This window comes from Gambusia affinis, linkage group LG10 (genome assembly GCF_019740435.1).
Source record: "Gambusia affinis linkage group LG10, SWU_Gaff_1.0, whole genome shotgun sequence".
Taxonomy (NCBI): domain Eukaryota; kingdom Metazoa; phylum Chordata; class Actinopteri; order Cyprinodontiformes; family Poeciliidae; genus Gambusia; species Gambusia affinis.
Window position 1 is genome coordinate 12,501,588 of NC_057877.1, and position 27,750 is coordinate 12,529,337.

The following is a 27,750-nucleotide window of genomic DNA, read 5'->3' on the forward strand; positions in this document are numbered from 1 at the left end:
TTATATACACGATCACCAATTCTATAAGATTTGTATATTTTAAGAGATTATTTGGAGGGACTCGTTAATACTGTTTAGTATACAGTACAGATCCGGCTGTGATAGACATAATATTGAGGTAAATTCAAGAATATAAACCGATTTAAACCTCACAGTTCTCTATGCGTCTATCTTTAGGGTCTTTTCTCACGCACACATGTCCTCCGCTCTGGACCTGCTGCTCACTCCTCTCTCTAAAGGGACTGTGGTGGTGTATGCATACTTTGTGTTTAAATGTTGTGGAGGGGTGAGGGGTGTACTCCTGTCGTTCCACCTCTCGCTCTCTCTTTCTTTCTCTCTCTCTCTCTCGCCCCCGTCCAAACTCGCGCAGCGCAAACTTTTCCCTAAGACTTTTCCGGCTCGTGCCCCCGGAGCGCACCGTGCGAAGAGACACGAGAAAAACTGCAGACAGAAACAAAACAAACTCAGAGGCGGAGTGCGTGAAGAGGCGGGATGGTGCTCCAGCCGAGCTGCACATGTGAGCCCAGAGGCCACCGGTAGCGCTTCTTTTTACTCTTAATTCAAAGCACAGCGAGTAAGAGGAGAGGACGCAGTCTGACAGAGAGAGTTTAAAAAAAAAAAAGTTCTGTGCTACAAGTGTCCTGTCATCTCGGGGAGATGTTCTACTTGCCGGTGTTCAGCTGGATCCTCCTGGGCGGTCTGCTGCAAACTGTGGCACCCTGGGGCGCAGGGCGTACGGGCAGACCGAGGCAGTGCGACCCACCGAAGTCGGTGAGTTTTATTGGGGAATTTTATTGCGCAGAAGAGTCCTTTTATTAGACTCATTACATAATTTGCTTCTGAGAAAACAAGTCCGTGGCAAAATACACATACCTGTATGTTTTGCAGCCTTACTAGCAAAATAGCAGAGATTCTTTCTGTTTTATGTTTGCAATTATACTATAACAGCTTGGATAATGGGGAAAAAACTGGAATTAGCTTCTAATAATAGGTGCTAAACATAGCTGAATGGCACAAAAAATAATTATTCAAAAATCTATTGTAGTGATCCCTTAATACTTGAAAGAAATTGCAGCTTTGAACCAAATATATAATTTATAAATAATATATTTATCTTCTTAATAACAATAATATTAATAACCATTATTATTATTATTATTATTATTATTATTATTATTATTATTATTATTATTATTATTATTATTATTATTATTACTACTACGACTATACACATGTGAAAATATAAAGAGATTGTAGGATTGTATAGATCTCGGCCTTCCCAATGAGCGGGTTTGCCAAAGGAAACTACCAGCTTGCCAACTTTACGGCTGTTTATGTGACAAAGTAGAGAACACCCACGGTTGACTTAACTTCATTTGGAAAAGTTTCATTGACCTTTCTGAAGTGGCCATGTTTCAACACAGTGTGCGGTTTATTAAACAAATAAAGGTTATTATAGGGCAAATCAAAGATTTTCCTCTGTGCGCAGAGGAACACTAATCATACGTCCCACACGCTTTTTTTTTTTGTTGCTGCTGACAGGAAGAAAAAAAAAACAAACATGCATCACCTAAGAAACAGGTGTATAACACTTGAAAATCGCTCTCCATGTATTTGCAGCGAGGTTATTATCATTATCTCATTATATCATTATGTCTCAAAAAATGGTTTTGTTTTTAGAGTTCAATGTAAAGACTTCGTGCCCCTACGCTTCGTGTGATTTGTATGCGTCAGTACAGTGGTCTCTGTTTTGCATTAGGAGTAATTACCCTCATAAAAAGGAGCACCGCGTGTCAAGGCTCTCCAGAAAAAGTCAGCACTGCCTCAGAGGAGGGGATCTCTCATCTTGTCGGTTATAAGTCAAGCACGACCACACTTTCCGTGTCTAAAAGTCATCGTAACCCTATAAAACCAACATACGTAATAAGAATAAGGAAATTATAATCTTTTAAAACTAAACTCTTTATTGAACTTTTTTTTCTTTTTTTTTTAAAGTGACAAAATGTCTTCTTTTTGTATTTTGCCTAAAAGGTCTGCCTTTTCTTTATGTTTTCTTGACAATATTTCTCACTTTTACCACAGTTAAAAACTACATTGCATATTTTTTTTTTGTCTGACAGTGTTAAAAGTTTTTCAAATATGTTCTGCAACACATTTACTTCACATTAAGGATTTAACTAAATCATTGAATCTATCCCTCCTTATATTTGGTTACATGCTTGTTTTTCAATTGTTGATGTTTTCCAATATTTGCCCCCACGCTATTTGTGTCGGGACCAGGGGTAAAAAATGCAACATACTGGACATGTTGACAAACGCACACAAATTTGTGTTAACTGAGTCATAATTTAAAGATTATTTAATAATTTATGCTGCTTGTGTCTGAGTCAAAAAAACATTGTATGCACATGTCAACAATTCGTGAAAAGATCAAGAAGGAACAGGAGCAAGATTTGATATGAATGCTATATCAAACTTGGAAATATACACAGTCATTTGCAGTAAATGATATATCATAAAGAATATGCATTCGATGAGGGTCATTTGTCATATAAAAAATATCTTTTGAAAATAGCAACCCTTAAGCAGGCAATAAACATGAACTTTATTAAACCCAAATTTCTACATTAAAAATGTTTTTTCACTGGTCATTTGTAGTAGTCCAATCTTATGAGAAATTAAGCATTGTTTGCCATCATAAATAAATGAAAAAGAAGCTTAAGAACATCAGTCTGTGTAAGGCACTGCACTACACATTTATTTTGTTCAATTAATTAGAGGTTTTGTAAACAATTACTCCAAATTAATCACATTTTTCTAATTGAATTTCACTTCAAATGTCACCTTCATGAATTAACAATATGCATTACCATCAGCAGTCATTGAGAATAAAATTTCAATCATGAATGAATCAATCATGACTAAACATACGCATGAACAGTTTTGTCAGACATGGACTTACTTATTTTGACTCTGAATCCCGTCATCTGCTTTGTTGCTGCCTGTTGTAGCTAAAGTTAGCCCTGGTGTCAGCGCTCACGCAACATGTTTTGCATCAAAGTAAACCTGTAGTCTTGAAGTACTCATTGCATAATTTGTACGGTTGGCAGACATGCTTTAGATGCATTATGACCATCTACTGGGGTGGAGTGTGTGCATCAGTGTTACCAGTGTGCCAGGAAAAAAGATGCTTTTTCTTCTCCCCACCAAATAAATATCTGAAAATCTATATTCAGTTCACTTTACCCTAAGACCCCTAATACTCCTAAGACGGCATTCGGTGAAAGCCACTGATTTCGCTGAACAATATGCTGGACAATATAAAGGGAGGTCAGTAGGGTTGTGGTGGATGGTGGACTTAAATGGAGCTTGGCCCCAAATTGATTTCTGCTTAGATCCTCAAACTACTTGGGCTGGCACTGGTGCTCAGAATAAAAATACTCTATTCCCATTTCTCAGAAATATGATGAAGGGAGAATTTACAAATCCAACCCTGACAGGAAAATATTAAAAACAAAATAAAAATAAAAATCTACTCTTCTTAAGTATCCCAGCTTATCTGCAAAGACTTCAAACCGCTGTAATGAAATCATCCAGACCATAGCAGCTCTGTTTAGTTTGCCCTTGCAGCAGACTGCCAGGAAAAATACTGGATGCTCATTGCAATTAATTAAAGAGAACATCCCGCAAGAAATCTTTGCTCATTTTGGCTGCTATTTGAAATTTTAAAGGCAAACTTGGCAGTATGCAGTATGGCTGGAGCGCAGCTGAGGGAAATCTTCTTGATTTAATTGTAGAGGTAAACATTTTCTAAGAATAACTTTATTCTACTGTAATGGGTTTCATCTCCTCAGTCGCCTGATTACACTGTGCGTCGGTGGCCAGCAGCTTCATATTGTTTGGAGAAGCAAATTCTTTTTTCATGTTCGAATAATGCCAACATCAAAGCCATAGCACATGCACGGCACATTCGCTGAGCTCTTAACAAGAAACATATTTAAAATGCAACATGCTCTGATGTTTATTTAAAATGACTATGATTATTTAATTTCCTTTGTGACATTGTTTTTTATGAATATAAGCATAACAGACAAATGCTTCCTGTTATGGAAACCACAGAAAAACACAATGCTGTGTTTAGGACTGTCAGCATCGCGTCTCCTGTCTTGTGGCGAGCGCAAAAACGTCACTAACAAAAGTATCACAGTGAGGTCAGAATGGAGAGCAGGTTTCTTTGGGCTTTTTGTTTTTATAAGCTTCAACGGTGCATTATATTTGCACTGCTGCTTTGAAAATACTACACATGGTGAAAAGAGACTTTGGCAACAGAAGGATGTACCTCAACAATCCCCGAGGGTCTGTTTACAACCCAGGAGGCCTTGCTATAAACTCCTTCAAATCCACAATTCTCTGTTCCTGAACAAAAACCCCTTTTTTATTTTAGTTTCTTTTTGTTTTTTCTTTTTAAGCTCAGAGAAAAATGTTCTTCAGCTCTAGTTCTAATGTAAGCTTAACTGCTCTAAAGTGATACTTTTGGTTTTCCTCTCCCTTTTCCACAGCAAAGCGAGCTGAATTCTTTCCTGTGGAGAATAAATCGCAGACCTCCTCAGCCACCCTCTTACTTGTTTGGTACCATCCACGTTCCCTACACCCGAGTCTGGGACTTCATCCCCAACAGCTCCAAGCAAGCCTTCCGAAGCAGCAGTAACGTGTTCTTTGAGCTGGACCTCACAGATCCTCTGACCATCTCCAAGCTCACTAGCTGCCAGCTGCTCCCCCACGGAGAAAACCTGCAGACCCTTTTGCCTCGAGACCTGTACCGTCGCCTCAAACGCCACCTGGACTACGTCAAACACATGATGCCTTATTGGATGACTGCGGACCAGAGAGGTCGTGGCCTGTACGCCGACTATCTGTTCAACGCCATCGCAGGGAACTGGGAGAGGAAGAGGCCTGTGTGGGTGATGCTGATGGTAAACTCGTTGACAGAGTGGGACGTCCGGTCCAGAGGGACTCCAGTGTTGGACTTGTTCTTGGCTCAAGAGGCAGAACGAATGAGGAAGAAGACGGGGGCAGTGGAGCGGGTTGAGGAGCAGTGTCACCCCCTTAATGGGCTAAACTTCTCTCAGGTAAGAAGGAGAAAGGGAAGCTCTTTCGTCTTTACTCTGTTGTTTTGTTTTTGAGTCTAGACCAGCTGGGACATCTGGAGAACTTGAGCAGAATCTTACTTTGTGTGTCTGTCATAACTCTGGCTGCAGTAAAGTAGCTCTGAAGGTGGAGGAGGTTGGGCTTTATAGTCTACTATAAAAGTTTAGTGTATATGGAGGGATTCTAAAAGAGCGAGCAAAAAAAAAGAGGTAGAGGACAATTTGAGGAGAGGGAAGCGCTAAAATGTGTCTGTATGGAGACAGCTTTATGGTTATGGATGTCTCTCCACCTCACTAGACAAACATGCTCAGCAGCTGAATCTGCAGTAAGGGTATCAGAGTGAGTGGTGTACATGAGACCAGATTAGCAAAGGTGAAGAGAGCATGGAGCTCTCCCTTCCATCAGCATAGAGTGGCTCTATCTCTGCAAAACTGTTGGACTAGGACTGTTACTGGAGACTAAAATATTAGTGAGACACTAATTAGCTGATGAGTAAAACATGAGAATTGTTGTGTAAGGATAAAGAAAGCATGAATGTAGTTGGTTCTGTCATAAAATCGTGAGACATATTTGATGTAATGGATGATGTAATGATGCTCTCCTCTACCCTGTATGGAGGTTTGCTGTAGCCATGCAGAGGCTTCACATAGGAACATTTATGGTGCGCTGCAACAGAATCTGCAGGGGGTCGTGACGGCACGGATTGGTTCACAGCTAATTTGAGCGGCGGAGCGTTTTGAGCCTCTCCGCTTTCATCAGTACTTTCTAACTACGCTGTCAAAACGGCACTGCGTGTACTGCACATGCCTGAGAGCTTTGCTGCCCCTAGAAATAAGCAGCTGCAAAGAGCACCGTTTTTCGGTAATGAAGAGGGTAAAGGCTTCCAGCTTCGGGTGGGCTTACCAGTGATCTGTTTTGTGCCGCAGACATGCTGCGTCCCTAATGTGTGCCGCAGTATTCTCCTCCGATGTGTGTAGTTGAAGCTTGCATTTAAAGTGGGCCTGCGTTGCTATAAAACTTTGTTGCAAAGTGTGTCCTGCATAGCTGAGCACACAGTGCATTTCAAAAATGCTGAAACCTTTTGATATTTATCAAAACCACTAATGACAATGTAACAGGGTTTATTGGTAAGGACAAAGTACTGCAAAATCATGAACTGGGAATGACAGGACAGCTAGCTTCCAAAAATATTTAAGCATAGAAAATTGAAATTTTCACCATGCATTTTTATTGACTTCTCTTTACTTTTACAGCCCTAAATATAATCAAGCTAAACCATATGTCTTCAGAAGTCACCTAATGAGTGAAAATTGTCCACCTGTGTGTAATTTATTCTCAGTAGGTTTACAGTGAAGGCCTCAGAGCTTGGTTGGAGAACGTTAGGAAACAGGCATTTTCATGAAGAATAAGGTCCCAGCAGAAAGGTCAGGGAGAAAGTTGTTGTGTTTAAAGCAGAGTTATGCTATAAAATAATGTCTCAAGCATTTAAGTTCTCACAGAGCACTGTTTAATCCATAATCTTAAAATGGAAGGGAGGAAGTTTGACACAACTTCTTACCTATTAAGCTGACACAGACTGTTCAAGGACAGCATTAATAAGTGGAGCAGGAGCTGTGGAGGACCTGCAGAGATAAGCAGCTCTGGTGGGAGAATCAGTTTAAAAAAAAAAGAGGCTAACATTAAATCAACCCAACCGGTGTGCTCTGAACTTCTGAGACTCGGGTCCTTCTCTTTCCACATGTGTATAAATACAATTCAGAGCTGGACTAAAACTGATATGGGAACCATTATTCTCAATTACAATAATGTGAGGTTTAATCTGAAGATCATGGTTGATTGGATCCTTTTACGCTTGACTGTAACAATGATGAGGTCAGGAGAAAGGCTAGACCTCAAGTCAAAAGGGAAACTGTGTGGGTGTGAACTAAAGGAAAGTGAAGCACCAGAAAGACGGTCAAAGACACACACACACGCACACGCACGCACACACACACACTATGCTGGGAGAGACGGTGTGTCGAAACAGTGGTAAGGCTGAGTCCAGGGTGCGTCATTTCACTGCTAACAAGAATCTGAATCACTTCGAAAAAGGCAATCTGAATTTGTAAAGTTTCCAAACCTCACAGTAATTTTTGTTCTTTTTCAGATAGTTATAGCTTGTGATATTTAAAGAGAAGCTTTTGCTGAAAGGTGAACTGTCTTTCCACACAGAGGTTTCTTCAACAGAACTTGGTCCTGGAGATTCGCGATTTCAACACATTTTCATGCAAAAATTCCATACTTTTCCAGACTCCATTTTCCAAGGTTGCCAAACTCACTCGGTCTGTTCTTAAAGTATAGCGAGAAAAGATTACATTGGATTTATGGCAGGTAGATGGATAGACAGACATATGCATGGATGGACAAATGGATGGGCCGTCGGATGGATACATGGATGGAAAGTCATCTATATCCTGGGGCATACAGAAATGTTAGACACACCAGAGTCTTCTTTTGACAACAAACTACAGCGGTCTAACATGAGCGCTGCCTGTCTGAGACCTCTCTGTGGTCTTTTTAGATCTCAGAGAGGTGTGAATATGACTGTGAGAAACAGTTTAGAGGCTATGGAAATAAAGGCAAGTAATGGTGCATGGTTCTTCTCTGGCTCTTTGAGGGCTGATGCAACTTGACAGGTGGGCAGGACAGCGAGTAGCAAATGCTTTGAGCGCAGATTGGAAAAGGCTGGAGAAAGTTTAGTCAGTTCAAAGAGTGCAAGCTGCACATCGGTATCCCTTTAAAGGCTTCCTTTTTTCCCACAGGGGTAGGTCATTAAAGTGCCATCAGTGTTTATCAAGTAAACGCATCCGTCAAATATCTAAAATTGCTTCAAATAGATTTTTTTTTCTCTTTGATCAAATATCTTAATATTAGCTGTCGCAAAATAGCAATAGCGGCATGTAACTGCGATGCACATTACCAGACTGAAATTGATTATTTATGTCACTATGTACAGTACAGACCAAAAGTTTGGACACAACTGTGTGTCCAAACTTTTGGTCTGTACTGTATGTCACTTAGCCCCTCTGAACATGTAAGCCAGCAATTTCTGCAATTTAAGTTTCGTTCTATTCCACCAAGCAAACACACATATTTATTTTCCCAGGGTCACATTTCAGCTGAGACCAGCGACTCATGTTGAGGAGAAATTACATCACATTGGTGGCGCCTTTCTCCTGGGCAGGGGTCAGAGGTCATAGTAGGAGGTGGTGGAGTCATGAGCAACGAAGCAGTAAGGAGACTGGCAGTCTGCTGGGGTCTTGTCTAGGTACTGCTGAGCTGGACGGCAACACCACTGCCCACCTTGGTCTCTGACTAAGTTGAGTTTCCATCGGCTGCTTTTTATGGGTACCAGTGCAATCACACAGAGAGAGAGATGTCATTTGTCACTTCAAGACTTAAGATCAAATAGGGTTAAAGGTTTTGAGATTGCGAGGTGACAGAATCTGATTTTCTCTCGGTCTCATCCTTTTTTTAAGGGCTGCGATGTTTACAATGCCTATTTCAGTCAGCGTGACGACTGCAGTAACCTTCTGCTTGAGTGGGATTCTCCACCAACCAAATACAACCCTATTGGTCATTTGTTCATGCAGGAATTTACAATCATTTGTTACAAGAATAGTTTTCAAAAACAGGTGACATTTAGTGGCTAGTGGAACAACATATGAAGCTTTAAAAATGTGTTTTAAATGACAGTAAAACACCTGTTAGTTAAAGAAGAAAATAAATTGACAGAAAAGAAGAAATCACTTGTTGCATGTGTGTGTGTGTGTGCACGCGTGCATGTGTATGCATGTGTGTGTGTATTAATAGTGCTATTTTTCTTCCTTGAAAGAAAAATGACAAGAAAAACACTCGATTGAAGTCTACTGTGAAGTGGAAATGCTCATCTAACTGTTTATTCTTGTGCTTGTAAGAAGCTATGTTAAACTATCTTAAAAAAACATAAACAGTCATTTTCAAGCACTTTCATAACATATGCATAATATAATTTATTCAAACTGTGTCTGAAAGACTAATTCCTACCATCCTGTTTCCCATCTTGGATGGTGGTGCATCAACAGCTCCAACTAGTTTATCTGGCGCAGGCTGTCGGATGATTGTATAGTTATCACTGCATAGAACTGAGCTAGGTGGAAAAAAAAAAAATTCTCTAGTTGGAGGTGTGGAGGAGAGACAAAATAAGGAGAACCTTCACATACAATTTGACAAAAGTAATAATGCATTTGATGCTATCAAAAACATTTATTTCAATCAAATCTCAAGACAGTGATCAGGCCTTGCTCTATACTGGCTAGGCTTCTTTTTATGGGTTTGTCATACAATTTTTCTTTCTTTCTGAATCTCGGCACTTAGCTGCCTTGAAAGCCAGCAGCTTCTTGTGATGGAAATTGTTGTAAGAGCTTGATCAGCCAATCAAATGTAGAATGTGGATTATTTTCAACCAGGTCATACTAGCCAGCCAGTAAGAAAAATATATTCTATTTTCCTAATGTTGCTTGTAATTGTTTTAATTAATCATTTTAACATTTCAGGGTCATAATACCCTTCTCAGACTGAAGATTAAGGATGCCATCTGTGTTGGAAAAGTAGTGCTTTATAGCTAATGAAACACTTCAGCAATGGCATTTCGAAGGACCTCAACATTAACAGTATGTGAAATGTCACGGCTGGAGTGTTTGTAAACGTTACTTACTATATTATAGATTTGATCCTGTAAGAGTAAATCTATAATCCTGCTTTTTGTTCCACCGTCAGACTTGAAATATGAATAAACAAACATCTGTTTTTTTCCTCCTACGGTCTAGGCACCAACACTTTCCACCATTTGGCACAGATTTGCTGACTGTGTCTATTATGTTAGCAAACAGCAACAATAAATCTCCAAGTCAAAGGGTGGCGCCAAACACACAGCTGTCAGTGAAACCCACAATTTATAGAACAAGCAGGAGAAGTAAAAACAACAATGTAGAGACTTCTCGTACCCTTAGTCCATTCTACTTTCATTTCTTATTTGTAAGTATCCAGTTATTACATTTACTCTTAATTTTGGATATCAGTTTGTTTTAGTGTATCATTAACTATTTTCAACAATTACATATAATCATAAAATGGGATTTAATTTCATTTCATTCAAAAATGTGTATTATTTAAAAAACAATCTTCATATAATGCTAATAAACATTTCAGTTTATTATGATTGTAGTCCACATTTAGGTTAGTCGGGTTTTATGAAAGTCAAGATGACAGATTAAGACCCATTAGCAAATTTTAATATTTTTTTTGCTAGTACTTATTACAGAAAACTGAGTAGATTAGATACAATTCATAAATAATACAAAACACTGAGTTTATAAGTACAAACTGAAGTTTGATCAATATGGCACAGTTCCTTTCCATATCGTAAAAAGTCAGATGAAAAAGCTGACACCCTTTAAGAATAAAAACAATCAACCTGTGGGTGGATGAACTTGGTGGATTCTCCAGACTTGTTTATTGCTACAACTTCAGTCTCTTATGTGCTTGGTCATAGTACGCTCCAGACCCTGTATATCTCAAGATATGGCCATAGTTTTATAACTGTGGATGTTATCAGGGTATTATTAAGTCCAATATGTTAACATTTAGACATTATTATTTTTATGGAGACATACTGGACATAATGGAAAAAAAAACACGCAATGACACTCAGTGGGTTTACAACCATAATCTTGAATATACTTTTTTCTGTCTGAATGAAAAAAATGGTTCTCTTAACTGTTTATAGCCACACAATCTGTTTTCCATTAGTCACTATATTTTTACGTGCTGCTAAATTTGATTATTTTTTTTTTTTCAGAAAACCTACTAAAAAGTTTCCCTTAAACACAAATCAGTAATTTGACATACATAATAAAAAAAAGGTAAAGGCACTACAACGTAGAATAACCAGGGGGAGTTTCCACCGTGTAGATCAGCGGTCTCCAACTCCAGTCCTCGAGGGTCGCTGTCCTGCAGTTATTCTATTCAGGTGTGGTGCAGCAGAGGCACATCTAAAAGTTGCAGGACAGCGGTCCTTGGGGACTGGAGTTTGAGACCCCTGGTGTAGATCCAGATGTTTCTGGCTGTTCAATTCACCAACAAGTGTTTATGGTGAGCAGCTCAATATTCATAGTTCAGAGCAGTAAATGTCTGCACTGACTGAGCAAGCACTGTTTCAAATAACAGTCAAGGATCCTCACATATCATAAATCATTCTAAATATTTTCCTTAGATAGTATTTATCCAAAAAGACATATTTAATGGAGGATTTTGAATACCATGCAACCATGCCAAAATCCAAATATTTACGTACATCGATGGGGCGTGTATGTCTAGGTTTAAAGTGCATGGTCTGACTTATGGAAAAGGCAATTCTGTGTCTGAACTCTGCTCTAGTTTGCTCCAACCTTGTGCCTCCCTTTTGATTCTTCTTGCTTTCTTCTTTCCATCTGACATGACCCAAGGGTCTGGCTGTGTCATTCCTCACTTACTGCTCATTTGAACACACAATAACACACCCACACCAAGTGGAAAAAAGAGAGAAAGGGAAGGAGAGAGTGGGGGGTATTACCTTTTAAAGTGTGTTGGTGACGTCCAATGCCTCTTTAAGTGTGACATCTGAGTCACGGTCCACTAGGTCAACTAACCTATAATTACGTGCGCAAATATGTGGAAAACTGCTAGGTAAAACCTATCAGGCTGATCATCTGGTCCCTTCAGCAGGCAGACGGCAGTCCCACTGTTACTCTAATGACTTAATAGACTTCTTAATGACCAAATAGCTCTCTGCCATCCAGAAGCATTTAGAGAATTAAATCCTGGACAGAACTCTGTAGGAGAGATGGAGCATGTTACATCGGCACTGTACACAGTAGACAAAACAAACGTCAACAAATCTACAGCTTGATTCATATTTTGGGAGAAAAGCAATGCATTTCTTGAACACATGTCTGGAAAAGTCAGCAGGCAGGAGCCTATGGTATTTAAAAATACAAAGTGGCTCCACAAAGGCCTTGGTAGAAGTTAATCAGCAAATGTTTTTCCTTTATGGAAAAAACCTACTTACTCTCTTTCAATTTAACAAACATAGAAGGAATGACTGGAAAGTGCTAATGGTAAAAGTTAATTGCCTATCCAGAAGTTTTTCTTTTTTCCTTCAAAGAAATTGCATCAAACTGTTTTTCAAAATCCTACTTAGTCAAACCAAGACGCCTGTAAAACATGTGCGTCCCTATAAACTTTCAGTCCTGTCTCCATTCCCTGACTCCAACTGAGGCCATGTCCCCTTTTCACTCAGACTACCTGAAATCTAAAGTAATGACTCCACCATATTTTCAGTACATTGGAAAGAAAAGATTTTGGGTGGCATTTAATTTACTAAATTTTGTCAAATAAAGATATAAAATATATAATATTGATTAGCTATTACTACCATTGATAAGCCCTTCTAATCTAAAAAATATGTTTTAGTTTTACACCAAAACATTGAAAAATAAATTATTTAAATTGAATTGTAATGAATGCAATGTTTAAGTATTTTTTTTATTAAGCCATGACTTTTTAACAAAACAGTTTCACTATCTGGTTGAAAACATAATCCCTTCTTAAACCCCATGTGGACAGCCACCATTCAATGGCATAACAAATGTAGACGACATCTCAGAATTAAAAGGTAACAGCTAGACATGTAAACTACACGTTCCCTGTGGGTCAATCATGATAAATCATTGCTAATAAAAACAAATAAGCCATGTTTTACTGAAAAAAACAACCCATTTAATTTATTGTAGACATTAAAACTCATGCCAATCCCTTTGAGGTGAGATCTAAAGAATACAATTCAAGTTTTTATCGGGACTTGTCTCTGACACTGCAAAGCGTTTTATGCTAGGTTCAGTAAAGAACCTGGTGTTCAATATACTCCGGTGTTCTGTGTGCATTGCCGATTGCACACATTTCTCCTGACAAATTCCTTAATTTCCCTCAATCCGAATGGATACTCGCAGCTTTAATGATCTAGTTGGACGCCTAGCTGTGTACTCTGCCAGTAAAGCCTCTGCATATCTGTTAGTGCAACACAAAGTGGCAGTCTTGCTGATATGCATCTCTTCCACTGGTTGCCCTGACTCAACCTTTTCAGCTCGGTGTAACATACAGTTCGATGTGAACATCGTTACCCTCTGAGCAGTTCCCTTGAGACACCACGACACGGTTGAGGAAATTACCTTTACGCGAACGTCTTTTTCGAGTCTGCATTGAATGCGCCTCAAGTATGTGCAACTGTTGTGGAGTGAAGTACACCTAAGTATGCAGGGGGATTAAGATGACCTTTATGAGAGGCTCAGGGTTATTCAGCTCCTGCCCTCTAGGGCCAGTGTCCCGCAACTTTTAGATGTGTCTCTGCTTCAACGTCAAATTATCAGATCATTAGCAGGACTCCGGAGAATGTGAGTGTGTACTAAGAAAGTAATTCAACCATTTGGATAAAGTCCATTGGACCAGGAACATATCTAAAAGTTAGATATGGCTTGAGGTCTAGAGTGGAAGACCCTTTCTCTAGTTTGATACGATTGCTTCTACCTGTGTTCTTTTAACTGGAACACTCACACAGAAACACATCTGTCCAGAGACATGCTGCTTTTTCAGGTCCTAAACTTTGGCACCAGTTAAACTATTAGACTGGCACTTTCATTGTATATTTTTAGATCTCTTTTAGCAACCTGTGTTCAAGTGGCCTTCAGCACAGTGTGTTTATTCCATGTTAGTTTTCTTTTTTTTTTTTGTGACACGCTTTATGTCTATTTCTATTGTTGTGTTAGTTCTATGTCTTGTACATATTTTATCATTGTTAAACACTTAATTGTTTTGGATTTTTTTACATGGGTTGTAGCTATAAATTGGACTTGTTCTTTGGCTTATTTATTGGTTATGTTCTGACATTTCTTCTCCCCAGTGTAAGCTGAGTGCTGCAGAGGCTGTGAGTTAAGCATGGCAGACTAAAGTACTCTTTCATTCCACTTTTCTTCGCCCACAGATAAAACAAATGTTCCTTCCTGCTTAAATTGGAACAACCTCACATCTCTCATCATCTTTATACACACTTCTTCCCTTCAAATGAGAAACAGAGCAGCCAAGCACACCTACACAGTAGTTAGTTTCTATGTAATTATTGTCTCAACCTTAAGAAAAAGGAGGAAATTGCAATAAAGGGTGGTTGAATTGTTTTGTTGTTGGCAGGTGGTCTTGTTTATGTTCTTTTTTTTCAGATACAGTATTTGCTCAAAAAATAAAAAAGAGACGGCTAGACATTATAAAGAGCAGGAGGTTATTTTTTGTGCCAAGGGCAGGTGGTTTTAAAGATGGGTTGGTTTGACCTGGGTTTGGCTGGGGCCAGAGGCTGATTGATCACAGACAAGAATGTGACTGACTGATTTCCTCAGAGACACACGTGGCCCCTCTGGAATGTCGTCTTTTGGGACATTGTTGTTTTATAACCTTTGTTTAACCAAGGATCACCTTTTGTTTGAGGCTAGGAGTGTAGAGAATCAAGGATATTGCATGTCTTCTCTCCAAAAAACGTTCAGGAAACAGAGCAGACTCAATGCAATGTTTTAGTTCGTTAAAGTAGCCTTTTTGATTTCTGAGTGATATCTGCTAAATAGATAAATATCCCATTCTATTGATGTAACATTTTGTCACCTTTATTAGATGAGCTTCTAGTAAGGCTCCCAGCCTGCCACAGATTTTTAGGACATGAAAAATTCCATCTCATGAATGCTGCAGCTTATTTTACAGTACCAGAATTTATTTATATTTTTATTTCTTTTTTTTGTCTCTTTTCCATCCATCCATCAATTTTCTGTTCACCCTTGTCCCTAATGGGGTCGGGAGGGTTGCTGGTGCCTATCTCCAGCTACATTCCGGGCGAGAGGCGGGGTTCACCCTGGACAGGTCACCAGTCTGTCGCAGGGCAACACAGAGACACATATGACACACAACCATTCACACACACACACACTCACACCTAGGGAGAATTTAGAGAGACCAATTAACCTGACAGTCATGTTTTTGGACTGTGGGAAGAAGCCGGAGAACCCGGAGAGAACCCACCATGCACAGGAAGAACATGCAAACTCCAGGCAGAAAGACCCCGGGCTGGGAATCGAACCCAGGACCTTCTTGCTGCAAGGCAACAGCTCTACCAACTGCGCCACTGTGCAGCCCTCTTAAGTCATTTTTAAATGTTAAATCAGACACTACTTAATTGAGTTACTCTGTAATTAAGTAGCGTTTTACCAAATAATTGTTTTTTTTTATTTTTTTATTTTTAATTGAGAAAAATATGTTGCAGTAGTGGGACTCTTAGTTGAGTAAAGTTTTTAGCAGTCCATAAGAAATGCTTATGGCAAAGCTTAAAGTTTCATTTGGTGTAGGTTTAAGAATTAAGATATTATCATAATTACTTTGTGCTTTGTTAGGGTTACACATCGAAAACAGGAAGCAACTGTTTGTAAATGTTAAAGTCCAATGTTTGGTTGACCCATGAACCCACCATGAACTCCCTCTTTGTTGACTGTGCAAGTCAATATAATTGCCTGTTTTAGCACTTCCTCTGTTCCCTGTTGCAAAATGATATTTCACAGGCAAGTTAAAAGGGATTTATAACTATAAAAAACAGCCTAAAAATCAGTTAGTCATCAATTTTGCAATGCTTATTTCTGCTTGTTTTGAAAGGAACATTAGGTTGATTGTTGGAAACACTTTGCACTCTTGTGAACAACCAATAGAGCTCAACTTGACATTTAACTCTACAGCGATCATTATGAGTCAGAATAAGTGAGCACAGAAACAGGGTCGTCAGCACGCCATGGTATGCAACTTTCCATGTTGTATGCTTGGTCCGTGATTAACTTAGTTTCCTGATCTGTCTGTGATTTTAGACACACATACTGCACAGTCCAACAATCCAAAATAGAAAACCGTATGTATGTTGTGCATTGTGAGCTCCAGGCTTCTTTAGGATTAAATAGCATTAGCTAAAACCTCTCGCTGAACCTGCTTTTAATATGACCTGTGCTTCTCTTCAGCCCCCCTCGGCGCATTTCTCATTACACATAACCCAGTGGAGCACTTTGTCTTTCCTCACACTCCCATACCTCTTCTCTGTCTACGGCCCACCACAAAAATGGTGGTGGGACATAGACTAAAATGAAACTATAAGATCAAACTTGTTTCTGTTCTTATAAACTGTGCCTTGTAAAAGTATCCTCTTGTACATTTTGTCATACTGCAACTACAAACTTCAGTGGAGATTATTGGGATTTTTTTTTATGACAGACCAATACAAAGTATACATATTTGGGAAGCATAAAGAAAACAACACATTGTTTTATTATTTTAGTTATACAAATAAGTATCATAAAATATAGCTTGGATTTGTCTTCAATCTTTTATCTGACGTATCTAAATAAAACACAGTGCAACAAATTGCCTCCTGAATTTAGTGAATTAGTAAAATAAATTAGCTACTTGAAAGAAAGTAATTTTTGATTTGGCAAAAAACATATAGGAACTTGCGAATGACGGTGCTTCGTTCAGTTGAGAGTACAACTGTAACTGTCTAAATGCAAAATGCTTTGTATTTTGTATATTACGTATGGTTAATACGTAATTTACAATAATAATATGCAATATAATGTAATTACATGGTTAACACTGCTCCGCTGCATGTTTCCTCTGCTTGAGTCCTCTCCGCTCTGTTTTGCTGTGAACCTCAGAGGTGCTACAAGAAGCGTGTGTGGGGAGTAGTTCTCAACTCCCAAAATTAGTATTTTTCCCTCCATTGCTCTCTCACTTTACCTCTCTCTTCACCTCGCTCTTTCTGTGACGTGAGAGAGAAACCTGACTTAATTGGTGTCAGTATTACAACCACACATTTTGTGTGATTCCATAGCCATAACTACATACAGACAGCATATGCATAAATATACACACATTTTCATTGATATATTTTGAGCAAATATAGTTTGTCTTGGTGAAATATTTTGATAATGTCGATGTTGTGCTCATACAGTTTCCTGCTGGAGTGATGTGATGCTCTAAGCTTGCAGTGGCACCCGGCAAAAATTGGATTGGTATTAATTTAGGCTGAAGGCTCTGTGGAAGTGAGGCTAAGTGTAAATGCTCTCATTGACTATCATGGGTACATATTTACTGGGGATGCATTGTAAATCCAAATTTTTCTGAGGTTTCATTATGCCTAAGGTTATACATGGAGATGGTGGTGTCATGCTGTGGGAAAGCCTTTCTTGAGTAGTTATAGAAGTGGGTCAGTATTTATAAGAAGATGAATGGAGCGAAATACATGGTAATCCTGGAAAAAAAATAACATTAAAGGCTTCAAAGGACTTCAAAAAGGAGGAGAGATTCAGCTTCTTAAAGGACATCAATCTTAAAGTACAGCCACATATGGAATAGTTTACATTAAAGTATGCAGTACGTCCAGAAAGCATTCACAGCCCTTCAGTTTTTTGTGTTTATTTTTAGATTTTCTTATGTTACAGCTTCATTTCAAATTTTGTTAAGTTAACCTTTTCTCTCAAAATTCTACACACAAATATTCCATCACTACAATGTGGATCTTTTTCAGATGTAAAGTATTAAAAATAGAAAACCAAGAAATCATATTTAAGTATTTGCAGCCTTTGGCATGAATCTCAAAACTAAATTGCTTCCATTGATCACCTGGATTCCATGAGTCATGTTTGGAAGAAATGAGGCACAGCTTATTTACCAAGCCAATACCATCTCTACACTGAAGCATGGTGGTGGCAGCATCATGCTAGAGGGATGTCTCACAGCCACAGTAACTGGCAGACTAGTCAGAATAGAGAAAAAAAGACCAATGTATAGAGATATCCTGGATGAAAACCTGCTCCACTGCACTCTTGACCACAGACTGGGGCAGATCTTTCAGCTTTTAATACAGTTGCAAAAATTACCCAAAAACATTTATGATAAACTTTGAGGTAATTAAAATTCTGCACACAAATTAATTTAATCCAATTTGGAATAAGGATGCTGTCAGGAATTGGTGTGGTGTGAGGTGAGGTAGACGCGGCAGACCCAGAAAAGATGTAGAATAATGAATTTAATCCAGACAAAAAACACAATAAGTCCAAAACTCCTGGCGGCACAGCTGAGCGGAATCCAAAGGCTCAACACTGGTAGCAAACCAGGATAAACGAATGGACAAACTGACACGTGCAGAACTGAAGCCAAAATGAGACGAGGACCCAACAAAGACACAGAGACACAGGTGACACTAAATACACATGAGGTAATCAGGGGACGAGACACACCTGGGAACTAATCAAGGGGAGACAGGACAACACGGAGACTCAGGCACACAGGAAACTAGAAATAAATACACAGAAAAACATGGAACCTGACAGATGCAGCATACAATGTGGAAAAAAAATTAAAGACTTGAATATTTTTCAGATGCAGACCTAACTTTGAATTGCTGCTTTCATTTTGTCTGACCTTAAGCTGTTTTGCACAGATGAAACACTTGAGTTTCTAGACGTGCTACACTGGAATATACATTCACCAAATGTTTTGTAATTCCAGTTGCATATGTTGGGATGGTTGAGGTAGTGGGGGAAAAGTTTTGATATTTTCTCCAATACTTTTGAACTTATAAACAGTTCTTTTGCCTTTTTGTCCCAAAGAAGTAAAAAAAAAAAAAAAAAAAAAGAGGACTTCAAACAAGGCTCTGCTCATAAACTTTACTACAGAACACATAAGTCTTCTTTTGTTATCTGCATTATAAGCAGATTTAGTGACTCCCTTTGCACACCTCTCCTTTAAAGAAAGCTTCTTAACTGAAGCCAAAGTGTTGAGGGTCAGTGGGTCAATAGATTAATGAGAAAAGTGACCCACAATCAGACGGGCAGGCGGCCAAGGCGCAGGTAGGTCAACAAGGGGAAAAGGCTGGCAGGGAAGCTGGAGAAAGGCTCCAGTACTATTAACAAAACATCTAATGTTAACATATTAGTACAAACAAAATTATTGCATGGATAGATTTCATCAGAAAAGAAAGAAAGTGTAAACACAGAACTTTACGGGTTAAACTGAACTTCATGTGAAAAATACCAGCTTTCACCCAGACATTCATCCTCCCTTACAAACCTGAGTTAAAACTGTTTTCATAAAGTTTAGCCAGGTTGTCAACCATAACACATAACAGAAGTACGAAGTCTGGGATGATTGTAGCAAACATGCAGAAATCTAAAAGAACTAAAAATTTAAATAAATGAATCCCAGTCAGTAGTTTGGAACCTTTGTAACTATAATGCTCATCATGTTGTCTAAATTTTCCCTATTAACGCTTAATTCCTAATCCATATGCTTCTTTTAAGATGGTGTTTCCTTTCTATGGATTACAGGCCTCTGTTTCACCTTCCAAACTAGAGTTTGAAGAACGTAGTTTGCAGTTGGCCTCTGGGTGACCCCACTCCTTTGGCTGAGGCCCAGTGTGTTCAACTCCTCCCTGCTCTGCAGTTGAACATGACATTTTAGTCCTTTCTAATAAAACAGACCTAAGTCAATAAGTCATTGCCTATTTGGCTTTAACGAGATAAGAGGCTTAGTGAACACCTCAGTGGCGGATTATAGCCAAATATTTTTGAAAGTGGGTATAGAGCACCATGACAATAGTGAGAGTAACATATTTCCTGCTGCCTGAAACTCCCTGTGTGTGCTTTAATTTCCATCTCCTGCCAATGTTTAGAAAGTACGGAAATGTTGAACGCAAGACCAAGGAACATGGAGAAGAAGCAAGAGAAGCGCAACCAGATGAAAAAAAACCATAGTGTATTTTCCAGACAATTAGTAATTCCAGATTGTATATCTCAAAAAATGTGTCATGACAAAAACACATATGTTACACTGGATTATCAATTGAATTAATGTATAAATTGGACCTCATCACTGTTGACAATGTAATCTGATGAAACTTTATGTTCAGTTGCCTGCTTCCATGCTTCATAGTCATGGAAACCGTTGTCTTTGGCTTGGAGGTCTGTTTGCGACTCTGCTCCACTGGTGAAGTGGGTTGTGTAGCGAGGACCCATGTAGTGTAAATCCGCGGTGATAGAGAGGTGGTTCTCGGTAACTCCTTGGCTCACGTCCATCAGTATGAATTAACATTTAGCACATCAGTCAAAAACAAAGCATAAAAAAAACAGGAAAACGTTTTACCAACCAAACTATGAAAAAAAGTCTGGAAAATATGGTAGCTTAATTTGGTGAAACTGGTGAGCCAAATTAACAATTTTACCAGAAGACTTTCCTTCTCCCTTCTCAACAGTTTTCTGTGTGCTGAAGTAAAGAATGACAACAAAAAATGAGGCTGCTGTGAAGGTTTCCCCTTCTTTCTTGCTGATTTTTTCCCCCTCTCTAATCATGCTCAATTTAACCTGCCATTCACCAGAGCAATTTTTCTAGCACAATTCCTCCACTTTTCCCAAGGCATACATTCTCTTGGCATCCACTGGAACTGTTTAAATATAATATTAACCACATGTTAGAGTGTACAGAACGTAAAAAAAAAAAAAAAAACCAAAAAAACGAATTTACTTTGTGAGTCATAGTAGTGCTGAGGTTCTCAGGAGGATATAGGTAAGGGACATCCTAAAAGATGAGCAGCTGCAATTACACCCGCAAACTGTGTGGGATACTTGAAGGAGCCAGGACCAGAGGCATCATGGGAGGTGGGAATAGGTTCAGAGAAAGGAAAACCAGGGTGAAAAGGGGAAGAAATTGTGAAAGAGGGGGGCTCTCAGTGGGTGGCTCTTTACTCATTTTTCTTTTTCATTCTGTCTTGTGGGTGTGCTTCATGTGACCATGTGTAATTGGCCTGTGGTCACACCAGAGTTGTGCAAACAGATTAGCAAGGAAACATGTCAGCCTGAAGTGAATGTGTGTGTTGTGTGATTCACAGATGTGGGGATAGTGTGGGAAATTGTTTGATGGAGTAAAGCCTGCATTAATAGTGAGCAGGTTGACTTTGTCATTGACAAATTTGCTGTCCTGGGCACTTGAGGAATGTAGTAGAGTGGTAGAGGTCTGTTTATGTACCATTAAATATGGACTGTATGTCCAAAGCAAACACTCTTGCATACACTTGCTTCAAACTTTACTAGTCTATATATATACATATATATACTCTTATTATTTACTTTAATAAGAGTAAATTTAAATTAGAGTACAGTAAAAAAAAAAAAAGAAAGAAAGTTATTAAAACATAAATGCAAAGAACTGGCATGGCAATGTACACATGAAAAAGCTTAATCCAAAAGTCATACATACAAAATATAATACCGCAAGAAAAACATATTTCATTAAAATCCAGAGACAATTATTTATACTGGCACATCTTTCATTTTATTTGTTTCACTCCATCTAATAAAAAAAGTACCACTGAGCCACCACTGGATAAAACACACAAAGTGAGCAAAATAACAAATGTGAAATTGACATTATAACAGATAGCTAGGAGTTCAATATTTGTCTTCAGAGGAATCTTTTTTTAATTTTTTTTTTTATTTGTTCGTGTAGTGATTCCACAAAGTCAGTAGTACCGCATTCCAAATATTCATATTCCCACTGTGCCCTAATCAACAGTGTATTCTGGTTCTTTTGAAGGCCAGTAATATTACTTTGCACTTGATGATTGACAGGATCCAGTTACAAATTTACTCTTCCTTTTTAGGTTGTCAGGGGTTTGTTGGGTATATAAAACGTCTATCACTTAAAATTTGAGTTTTTCTGTGATTTTCCTCCTGTTAAATAAGTGCCAGTTAAGTAAACCTTTACTGATGAGAGTTTGGTTCCACTGGTTTTACATGGATGTATCTTTGATAGCATTTGAAATGCATTCATTTGCATATCAACCATGCTTTTTCTGGGGCAAAACAAGAAATGCAAAGGAATTATATAATGCAGTTTAATCACATTGAGCTATCATACACCATATATTATAAGTAGTTCTCAGAAACAGAGATTTTACTCAATATAACTTAATTTATTTAAAGTGAATATGTGTCCAGAACGCTAGAGTTTTGTGAAAAGCATACAGAGAGGATTACACAGGCCTGCAGAAATGCAGAGAAAAGACTGGTTGGCAGACTAATAGGAAGAGAATCAGGAGACGAGAGCGGACGGGTTTAGGACCCTTTAAAACCTCTTTACAGAGCCATGGTGTCGAGCCAGTTGAAGCACTTCAGACGTAGTGTGAATTGCTTTTTAATGCCTGCTAACAGCCAGGGTATTTTGTGGGATGCTCGCATGGATAAAGTGATATGGTGAGGAACTGAAAAGATGGGAAGAGGGTGAGAGTAGCAGAGTAGCAACAATGTTTGGACAGGAGGTTTCAGCTGACCACACTTCTGGCTCTACACGGCTGCATGACTTAAATACTGTTTGGGTTTATTGCTATCAGTGATTGTATATTTAACATTGTGATCTTTCTTTGACTTCAGCCTCATTTATCTTGGCTGTCTCTGTGGGTTTTTGCTCAAACTTATGTAAGTTCAAGACTGACAAAAAATAAATCTGTTACGCTGAAATCACAGCAGCAATTATTGTTCTTCTATCCATCCTTGACTGTGCAGCTGGCTACTGATTATACACAATCTTAATTTTCAATAATTTGCTGGTAAGAAACTTCATCCAACAAAAGTAAAATGCAAGATCCAATATCAATAGCAGTTCTAGCAAATTTGAACAGCATTATGGTAGTGGTTAGAAGAGACATTTGCTGTTTTTATCTTGATGTGAACCTAACTCCTGTTTGATCAGTTCTTGGCCATTTATGACACCTTTTCCTACAACAAATCAAAGCATAAAAGAGAAAGCATTGCTCCAGTTTTCAAGCACAATTTTCTTCATTTCCTAAATATAAAGTCAAGGTTAGATTCTGGAAAAATATGTATGGATCAAATTATAAGCAGATAAAAATGTCCATTAAACCAACCCTATCAAACTGTAGGAAACTGTGCAACCAATGTCATTATGATTTACTGCACAATTTAGTAAATGTAAATCTTCTGAATGTTTTCTGTTCATCTTAAAAGGAGCAGAAACATATGAAATATGTTCAACAAAAAACTACTGGTTTTGAATCACAATTCCTCATGTTAACTGAATGCAAAAACCAAAAATAACATTTCTATGCAATAAAAACTAAATGTAAGAAAATCTAGAAAACATTGTCATAAAACGGATGAAACCTCTAAGAAACATCAGACAAAATGGACAAGATTCAGAATGTATGAAAACTAATACAAAAACAGCAGCTCAGACTATAAATATACTGTTAACAAAACTATGACGATCTGTAGGTTAGATGAAACTGGGGTGGGTTTCTTACTTGAAATTACTGCAAAGAAAGAAAATATTTCTGGGAGACCGGCGGCTTTCTTCTAAAATGCATGCACAGACACTAAGTGCTCAATAATGGAGTAATGAACACACACCCAAAATGAATTTCACAAGTTGTCACAGCACAGGGAAGATTTCTTTGTTACACTGGTTTGGGACTGGATTGTTCAACAGGCCAACTATTGCTGTTTGTAAAAAAAAAAAAAAAAAAAAAAAGGTAATACTCTTGTAGGTATCTGGATATCCAGGGGAGATAGGGTGCAAAAATGACTGGAGGACCCAGGAAGGGTTAAAAAAGCAGATAGAAAAACTGCTAAATCATAAAACAATAAAGCAAGGATGCCTGTAGCTTTTCCAGATACACACTACTTCTTCTATTTATTTTTATTTTATTTTACTTCTGTGTTTATCTTTCAAAGACCTTTTACACAAACATTCCTGAAGCTTTTACTTTCTGCATGAATTGTGACCAGTAGGTAGAACTATTTGGAATTTACTAAAGCTGTCACTTTGTAAGTTGATATGAGCCATTCTTAGTTCTTGGCAAGGAAATGGCTTCTTACATATCATGAAATTTTGGTTAGACTACACCACTCCAAGGAATTGATCATAACGTGGAATTTTGTAATGACATCTTTCCTGTTGCATGCTTGTTACCCGACACAGCACAAGAGACTTTAACTTAGATTCACCCCCAAACCTTGTGGGAACTAAGGCTCTTCTACACATGCAAGTGATAAATTAAATCATGAGAATTCCAATTTAGTTTGTAATGATATATGGAGATATCAAGCCAGGATAAGTGTATCTCACAAAACACTATACAGTTGCTGTTTTAGTTCAAGATACGATAATTATGGCAACTAATGCTGTATGTTTTACATTTTAAACTATGTAAGTTATGTGTTGAGGTAGGCTTGAAAGCAATTGGTTATTGAATGAAAATTGCATGAAAAGGTCAACAAATTAGACCTGTAGGTTGACTGGCTGACACTCAACTACATAGGTACTTATGTAGTCCATTACTTTTAAGCACTTTTCTAGCAGTGTTTTTCTTACTACAGTGTTTTGGATCAAACAATTTCTAGTTACAAAACTCCTAAAATTTACGGAAACCAGAAAAGTACCCTGATTTGAATGCATTACATCTCCATGTTAACGTCAGACATAGTTATCAAAATATTTTGTGTCCCTTATTTTGTATAAAAGACATTTCTTGAAATGATGCCATGTTGTAATATAGAACCATTTAGAAAGGATATAAATATATTTTTGCAGATACTCATTTTCAAAATAGATAAGAAGGCCTATTGAGCTTAAAGTTGTACTAAGGTATCAGTCCATTGTAATTTGCATGCATACAGTTGTGTGGAGTACACACAGTGAGTTCTTAAATCAGACCTTGTGTGAAACCTTTATTGTATTTGTGGAAAGAAGAAAAAAAATGTTCAAATTTTTTTAGAAAAATCTTGTAGTTCTCATAAGCTCATTAATTTCTGCACCTCTGGTGTTGAATGACTTTTGGCCCATCCTTCTCAGAGCTAACCTGTGGTGTTTTTGAATTACGGATATGATAGCACACTGGATGGGAGGAATTTGGTTTCTTAAAAATAAAAACAATAATTGGGAATGTTTGTGGAATAGCAGATATTTCTGTCACCGTTGCTATATTCTCACACATGCATTGCTTAGTTTGGATTTGCTGGAGTCAATAGCACATCAGTGACTGGGGATGAAGTCATTTAGAAAGATATCTGACTTGGGTTGGGCACCATTGCCCACCCAAGCGGTTGTGCTGATCTGGGTCTCCATTTCACTTTAATCTCTCATAGAAACACAAATAAATTCCTTTTAATCAGCCAAGGATTGTCCAGGGCCTCATTTGGAAAGAATGTTATTCAGTCTAAGGTAACATTATTCATAAGGTAAATTTGCTTTCCTAAGCTTGATTTCTTTTTCTGCCTCAGCTGGCTTTTGATACACACAAGGGTGATCTTGTGGTTTACATAAAGATCCAGTTATTGGAGATGAACAGAGAGCTTCGACTTTTAAGGGCTGCGCCTTGTGAAACGTAGTAATTCACACGGCATTGAAACTATTTTAACAAATGATTAAATATAAACTTTCTGGTATCATGAGAGTTACTTGGCTCTCACTTCCTGTCTGTCCTGTTTCCTCTGTGTTTGCTCCACTCCTGCTTCCACAAGCTCTTGACGCTCTGGAAGTGCTGAGGGAAAAAGGTCCGAGGTTCACCTTCTCTGAAAGGGGATCTAAACCGCCTGCTAACAGGAATGCCAAGCCTAACAGGGACTGACAGCTCATCACCCTGAACATTGTTGCATGCATGCGCACGTGTGTGTGTGTGTTTGGGTGGGAGTCTTTTTTCTAAAGACCGTGCCAAATATTTCTGCACATTTATTGTGAGAATGCAAACATCCTTGATAGGGCTTAATAACTCTTATTGTTTTCTCTTGCGTGCATGCTAGGAATGTGCCAGCATAAACACATGCAGCTGATTAAAGTACACACACAATCACACATGCTCCATACACATCAATCAGTCAGCAATAATAATATTTAGGAGCTTGATTGGAAATGTAAGGTATATGTCCCCCTTAACTCCTCCTACCTTGCTTAACTGCGTCAAGGCCCTAACCACCAGCTTTCTCCACTCGTCAATCTCAGCTCAGATGGAAAGCAGATGGGTGCTTAGGATCGTCAAAGGGAGTCTGAATGAAAGACATGAGGTGGAATAAAACAGGCGTAGAGTCAGATGAAGGCCAGGAGGTCATGGTTAAAGACAGAAGAGATGAAAATGTGAATAAGAGACAGTGTGCCTTAGAGAAATTTAGAGACAGACAACCAGCAAGAGGGAGATAAAGGCAGCCAAGGGATCAAGATGGAAACCAGGGGCATAGACAGCCATTTTCAGATGAAAGGAATCCAACCAATCCCCCCAATGATAAACATGTGTCTGTGTCACCCGTCCTAGGGCTCTATTTATGCATGTGTGTGTTTGTGTGAGACTGCGTGTCATTGTGTTATTATAGACACCGATTCCTGACTCACATGGTACAGATGAAGATGTACACTCAAACACATGACACCTTGTTCACTAGCTTGGCAACAGCAAGGGAAATATCCAGCAGGGGTGTCAACTGACAAAACCCATCATGCTCTCAGCACAGCAACAACCCAGATACACAGATATTTAATCTTTTCTCTTCTTTAGTCCAAACTGCTGCTGGTTTAAACTTTTGCATTTGTTCACAGAACATTGTACAGATAAATGTACGCTTAGATTATGTATTTTTAAGTATTCCAATAGTTGTGGTGCAGCTTTCTCTGTAAAATAGTACATTAAAAATACCTGATTAAACATGATACTTGTAGTGATTACTCACATGTATTATTCCACTTTATCAACACAGTATTATAGGGTTTTGCAACAAAATATAACTGTGAAAGAGGTAGGGGAATTACTGTGAACCAAGAGCATGGAAAGATTTACAAGTAAGAAGGAGAATTTTCAAGTTGATGTTAAACTTAGGTGAAAGCCAGTAAAGTTAAATAAGGGCAGTCAGGATCTGCTGCAAGTGTTTGGATTGTCTTGCATTGCTTAATTTACGGTTGGTGAGTTAAATAAGATTTATTAGCATCCAGTTTTAGAAGCAGGGAGTATGGTGGAGATACTGAGGGGTAGAGGTTCGGAGTTTAGAGAAAAGGTAGATGCGATGAGACACACCATGTTTGACAGGGCACTGTAGGGACAGAATTATCCATGAAGGTAAAAAAAGGATTTTCAAGTTAATGGAATCCCTGGACCAGTTTTGAATAACTTGCTTATTCAAATCAAGTTGAATCAAGTGTCTTTCTGTCTTCATGTCTCCTATAGTAAGAGGTTTATTCTAAATACTGAGCCTTAGGCACAGTGCTTGACTGTGACTGTAGGGCAGTAGCAGTTCTTTGTGATAGTATTAGACCACTACATAATGTAAATATAGGACCACAATCAGAGGGGTAAACTATCAAGCATGTAAACTACATGCTATCAAGTAAAAACATGCTTTTTTACTATCAAGCATTTAAAAAACA

The 27,750-nt window shown here is 38.4% G+C and overlaps 1 protein-coding gene across 1 annotated transcript in view; it reads left to right on the forward strand.

Annotated features, from left to right (window-relative positions):
- The first annotated feature begins 377 nt into the window (after positions 1-377).
- Positions 378-27,750, forward strand: part of trabd2b (TraB domain containing 2B) — a 74,047-nt gene continuing 46,674 nt past the window's right edge. Inside the window, exons 1-2 of the mRNA XM_044129803.1 lie at positions 378-771; positions 4,560-5,129. Coding sequence (XP_043985738.1) covers positions 658-771; positions 4,560-5,129 — 684 coding nt within the window. The 5' untranslated portion in view covers positions 378-657. The remainder of the gene's footprint in view (positions 772-4,559; positions 5,130-27,750) is intronic.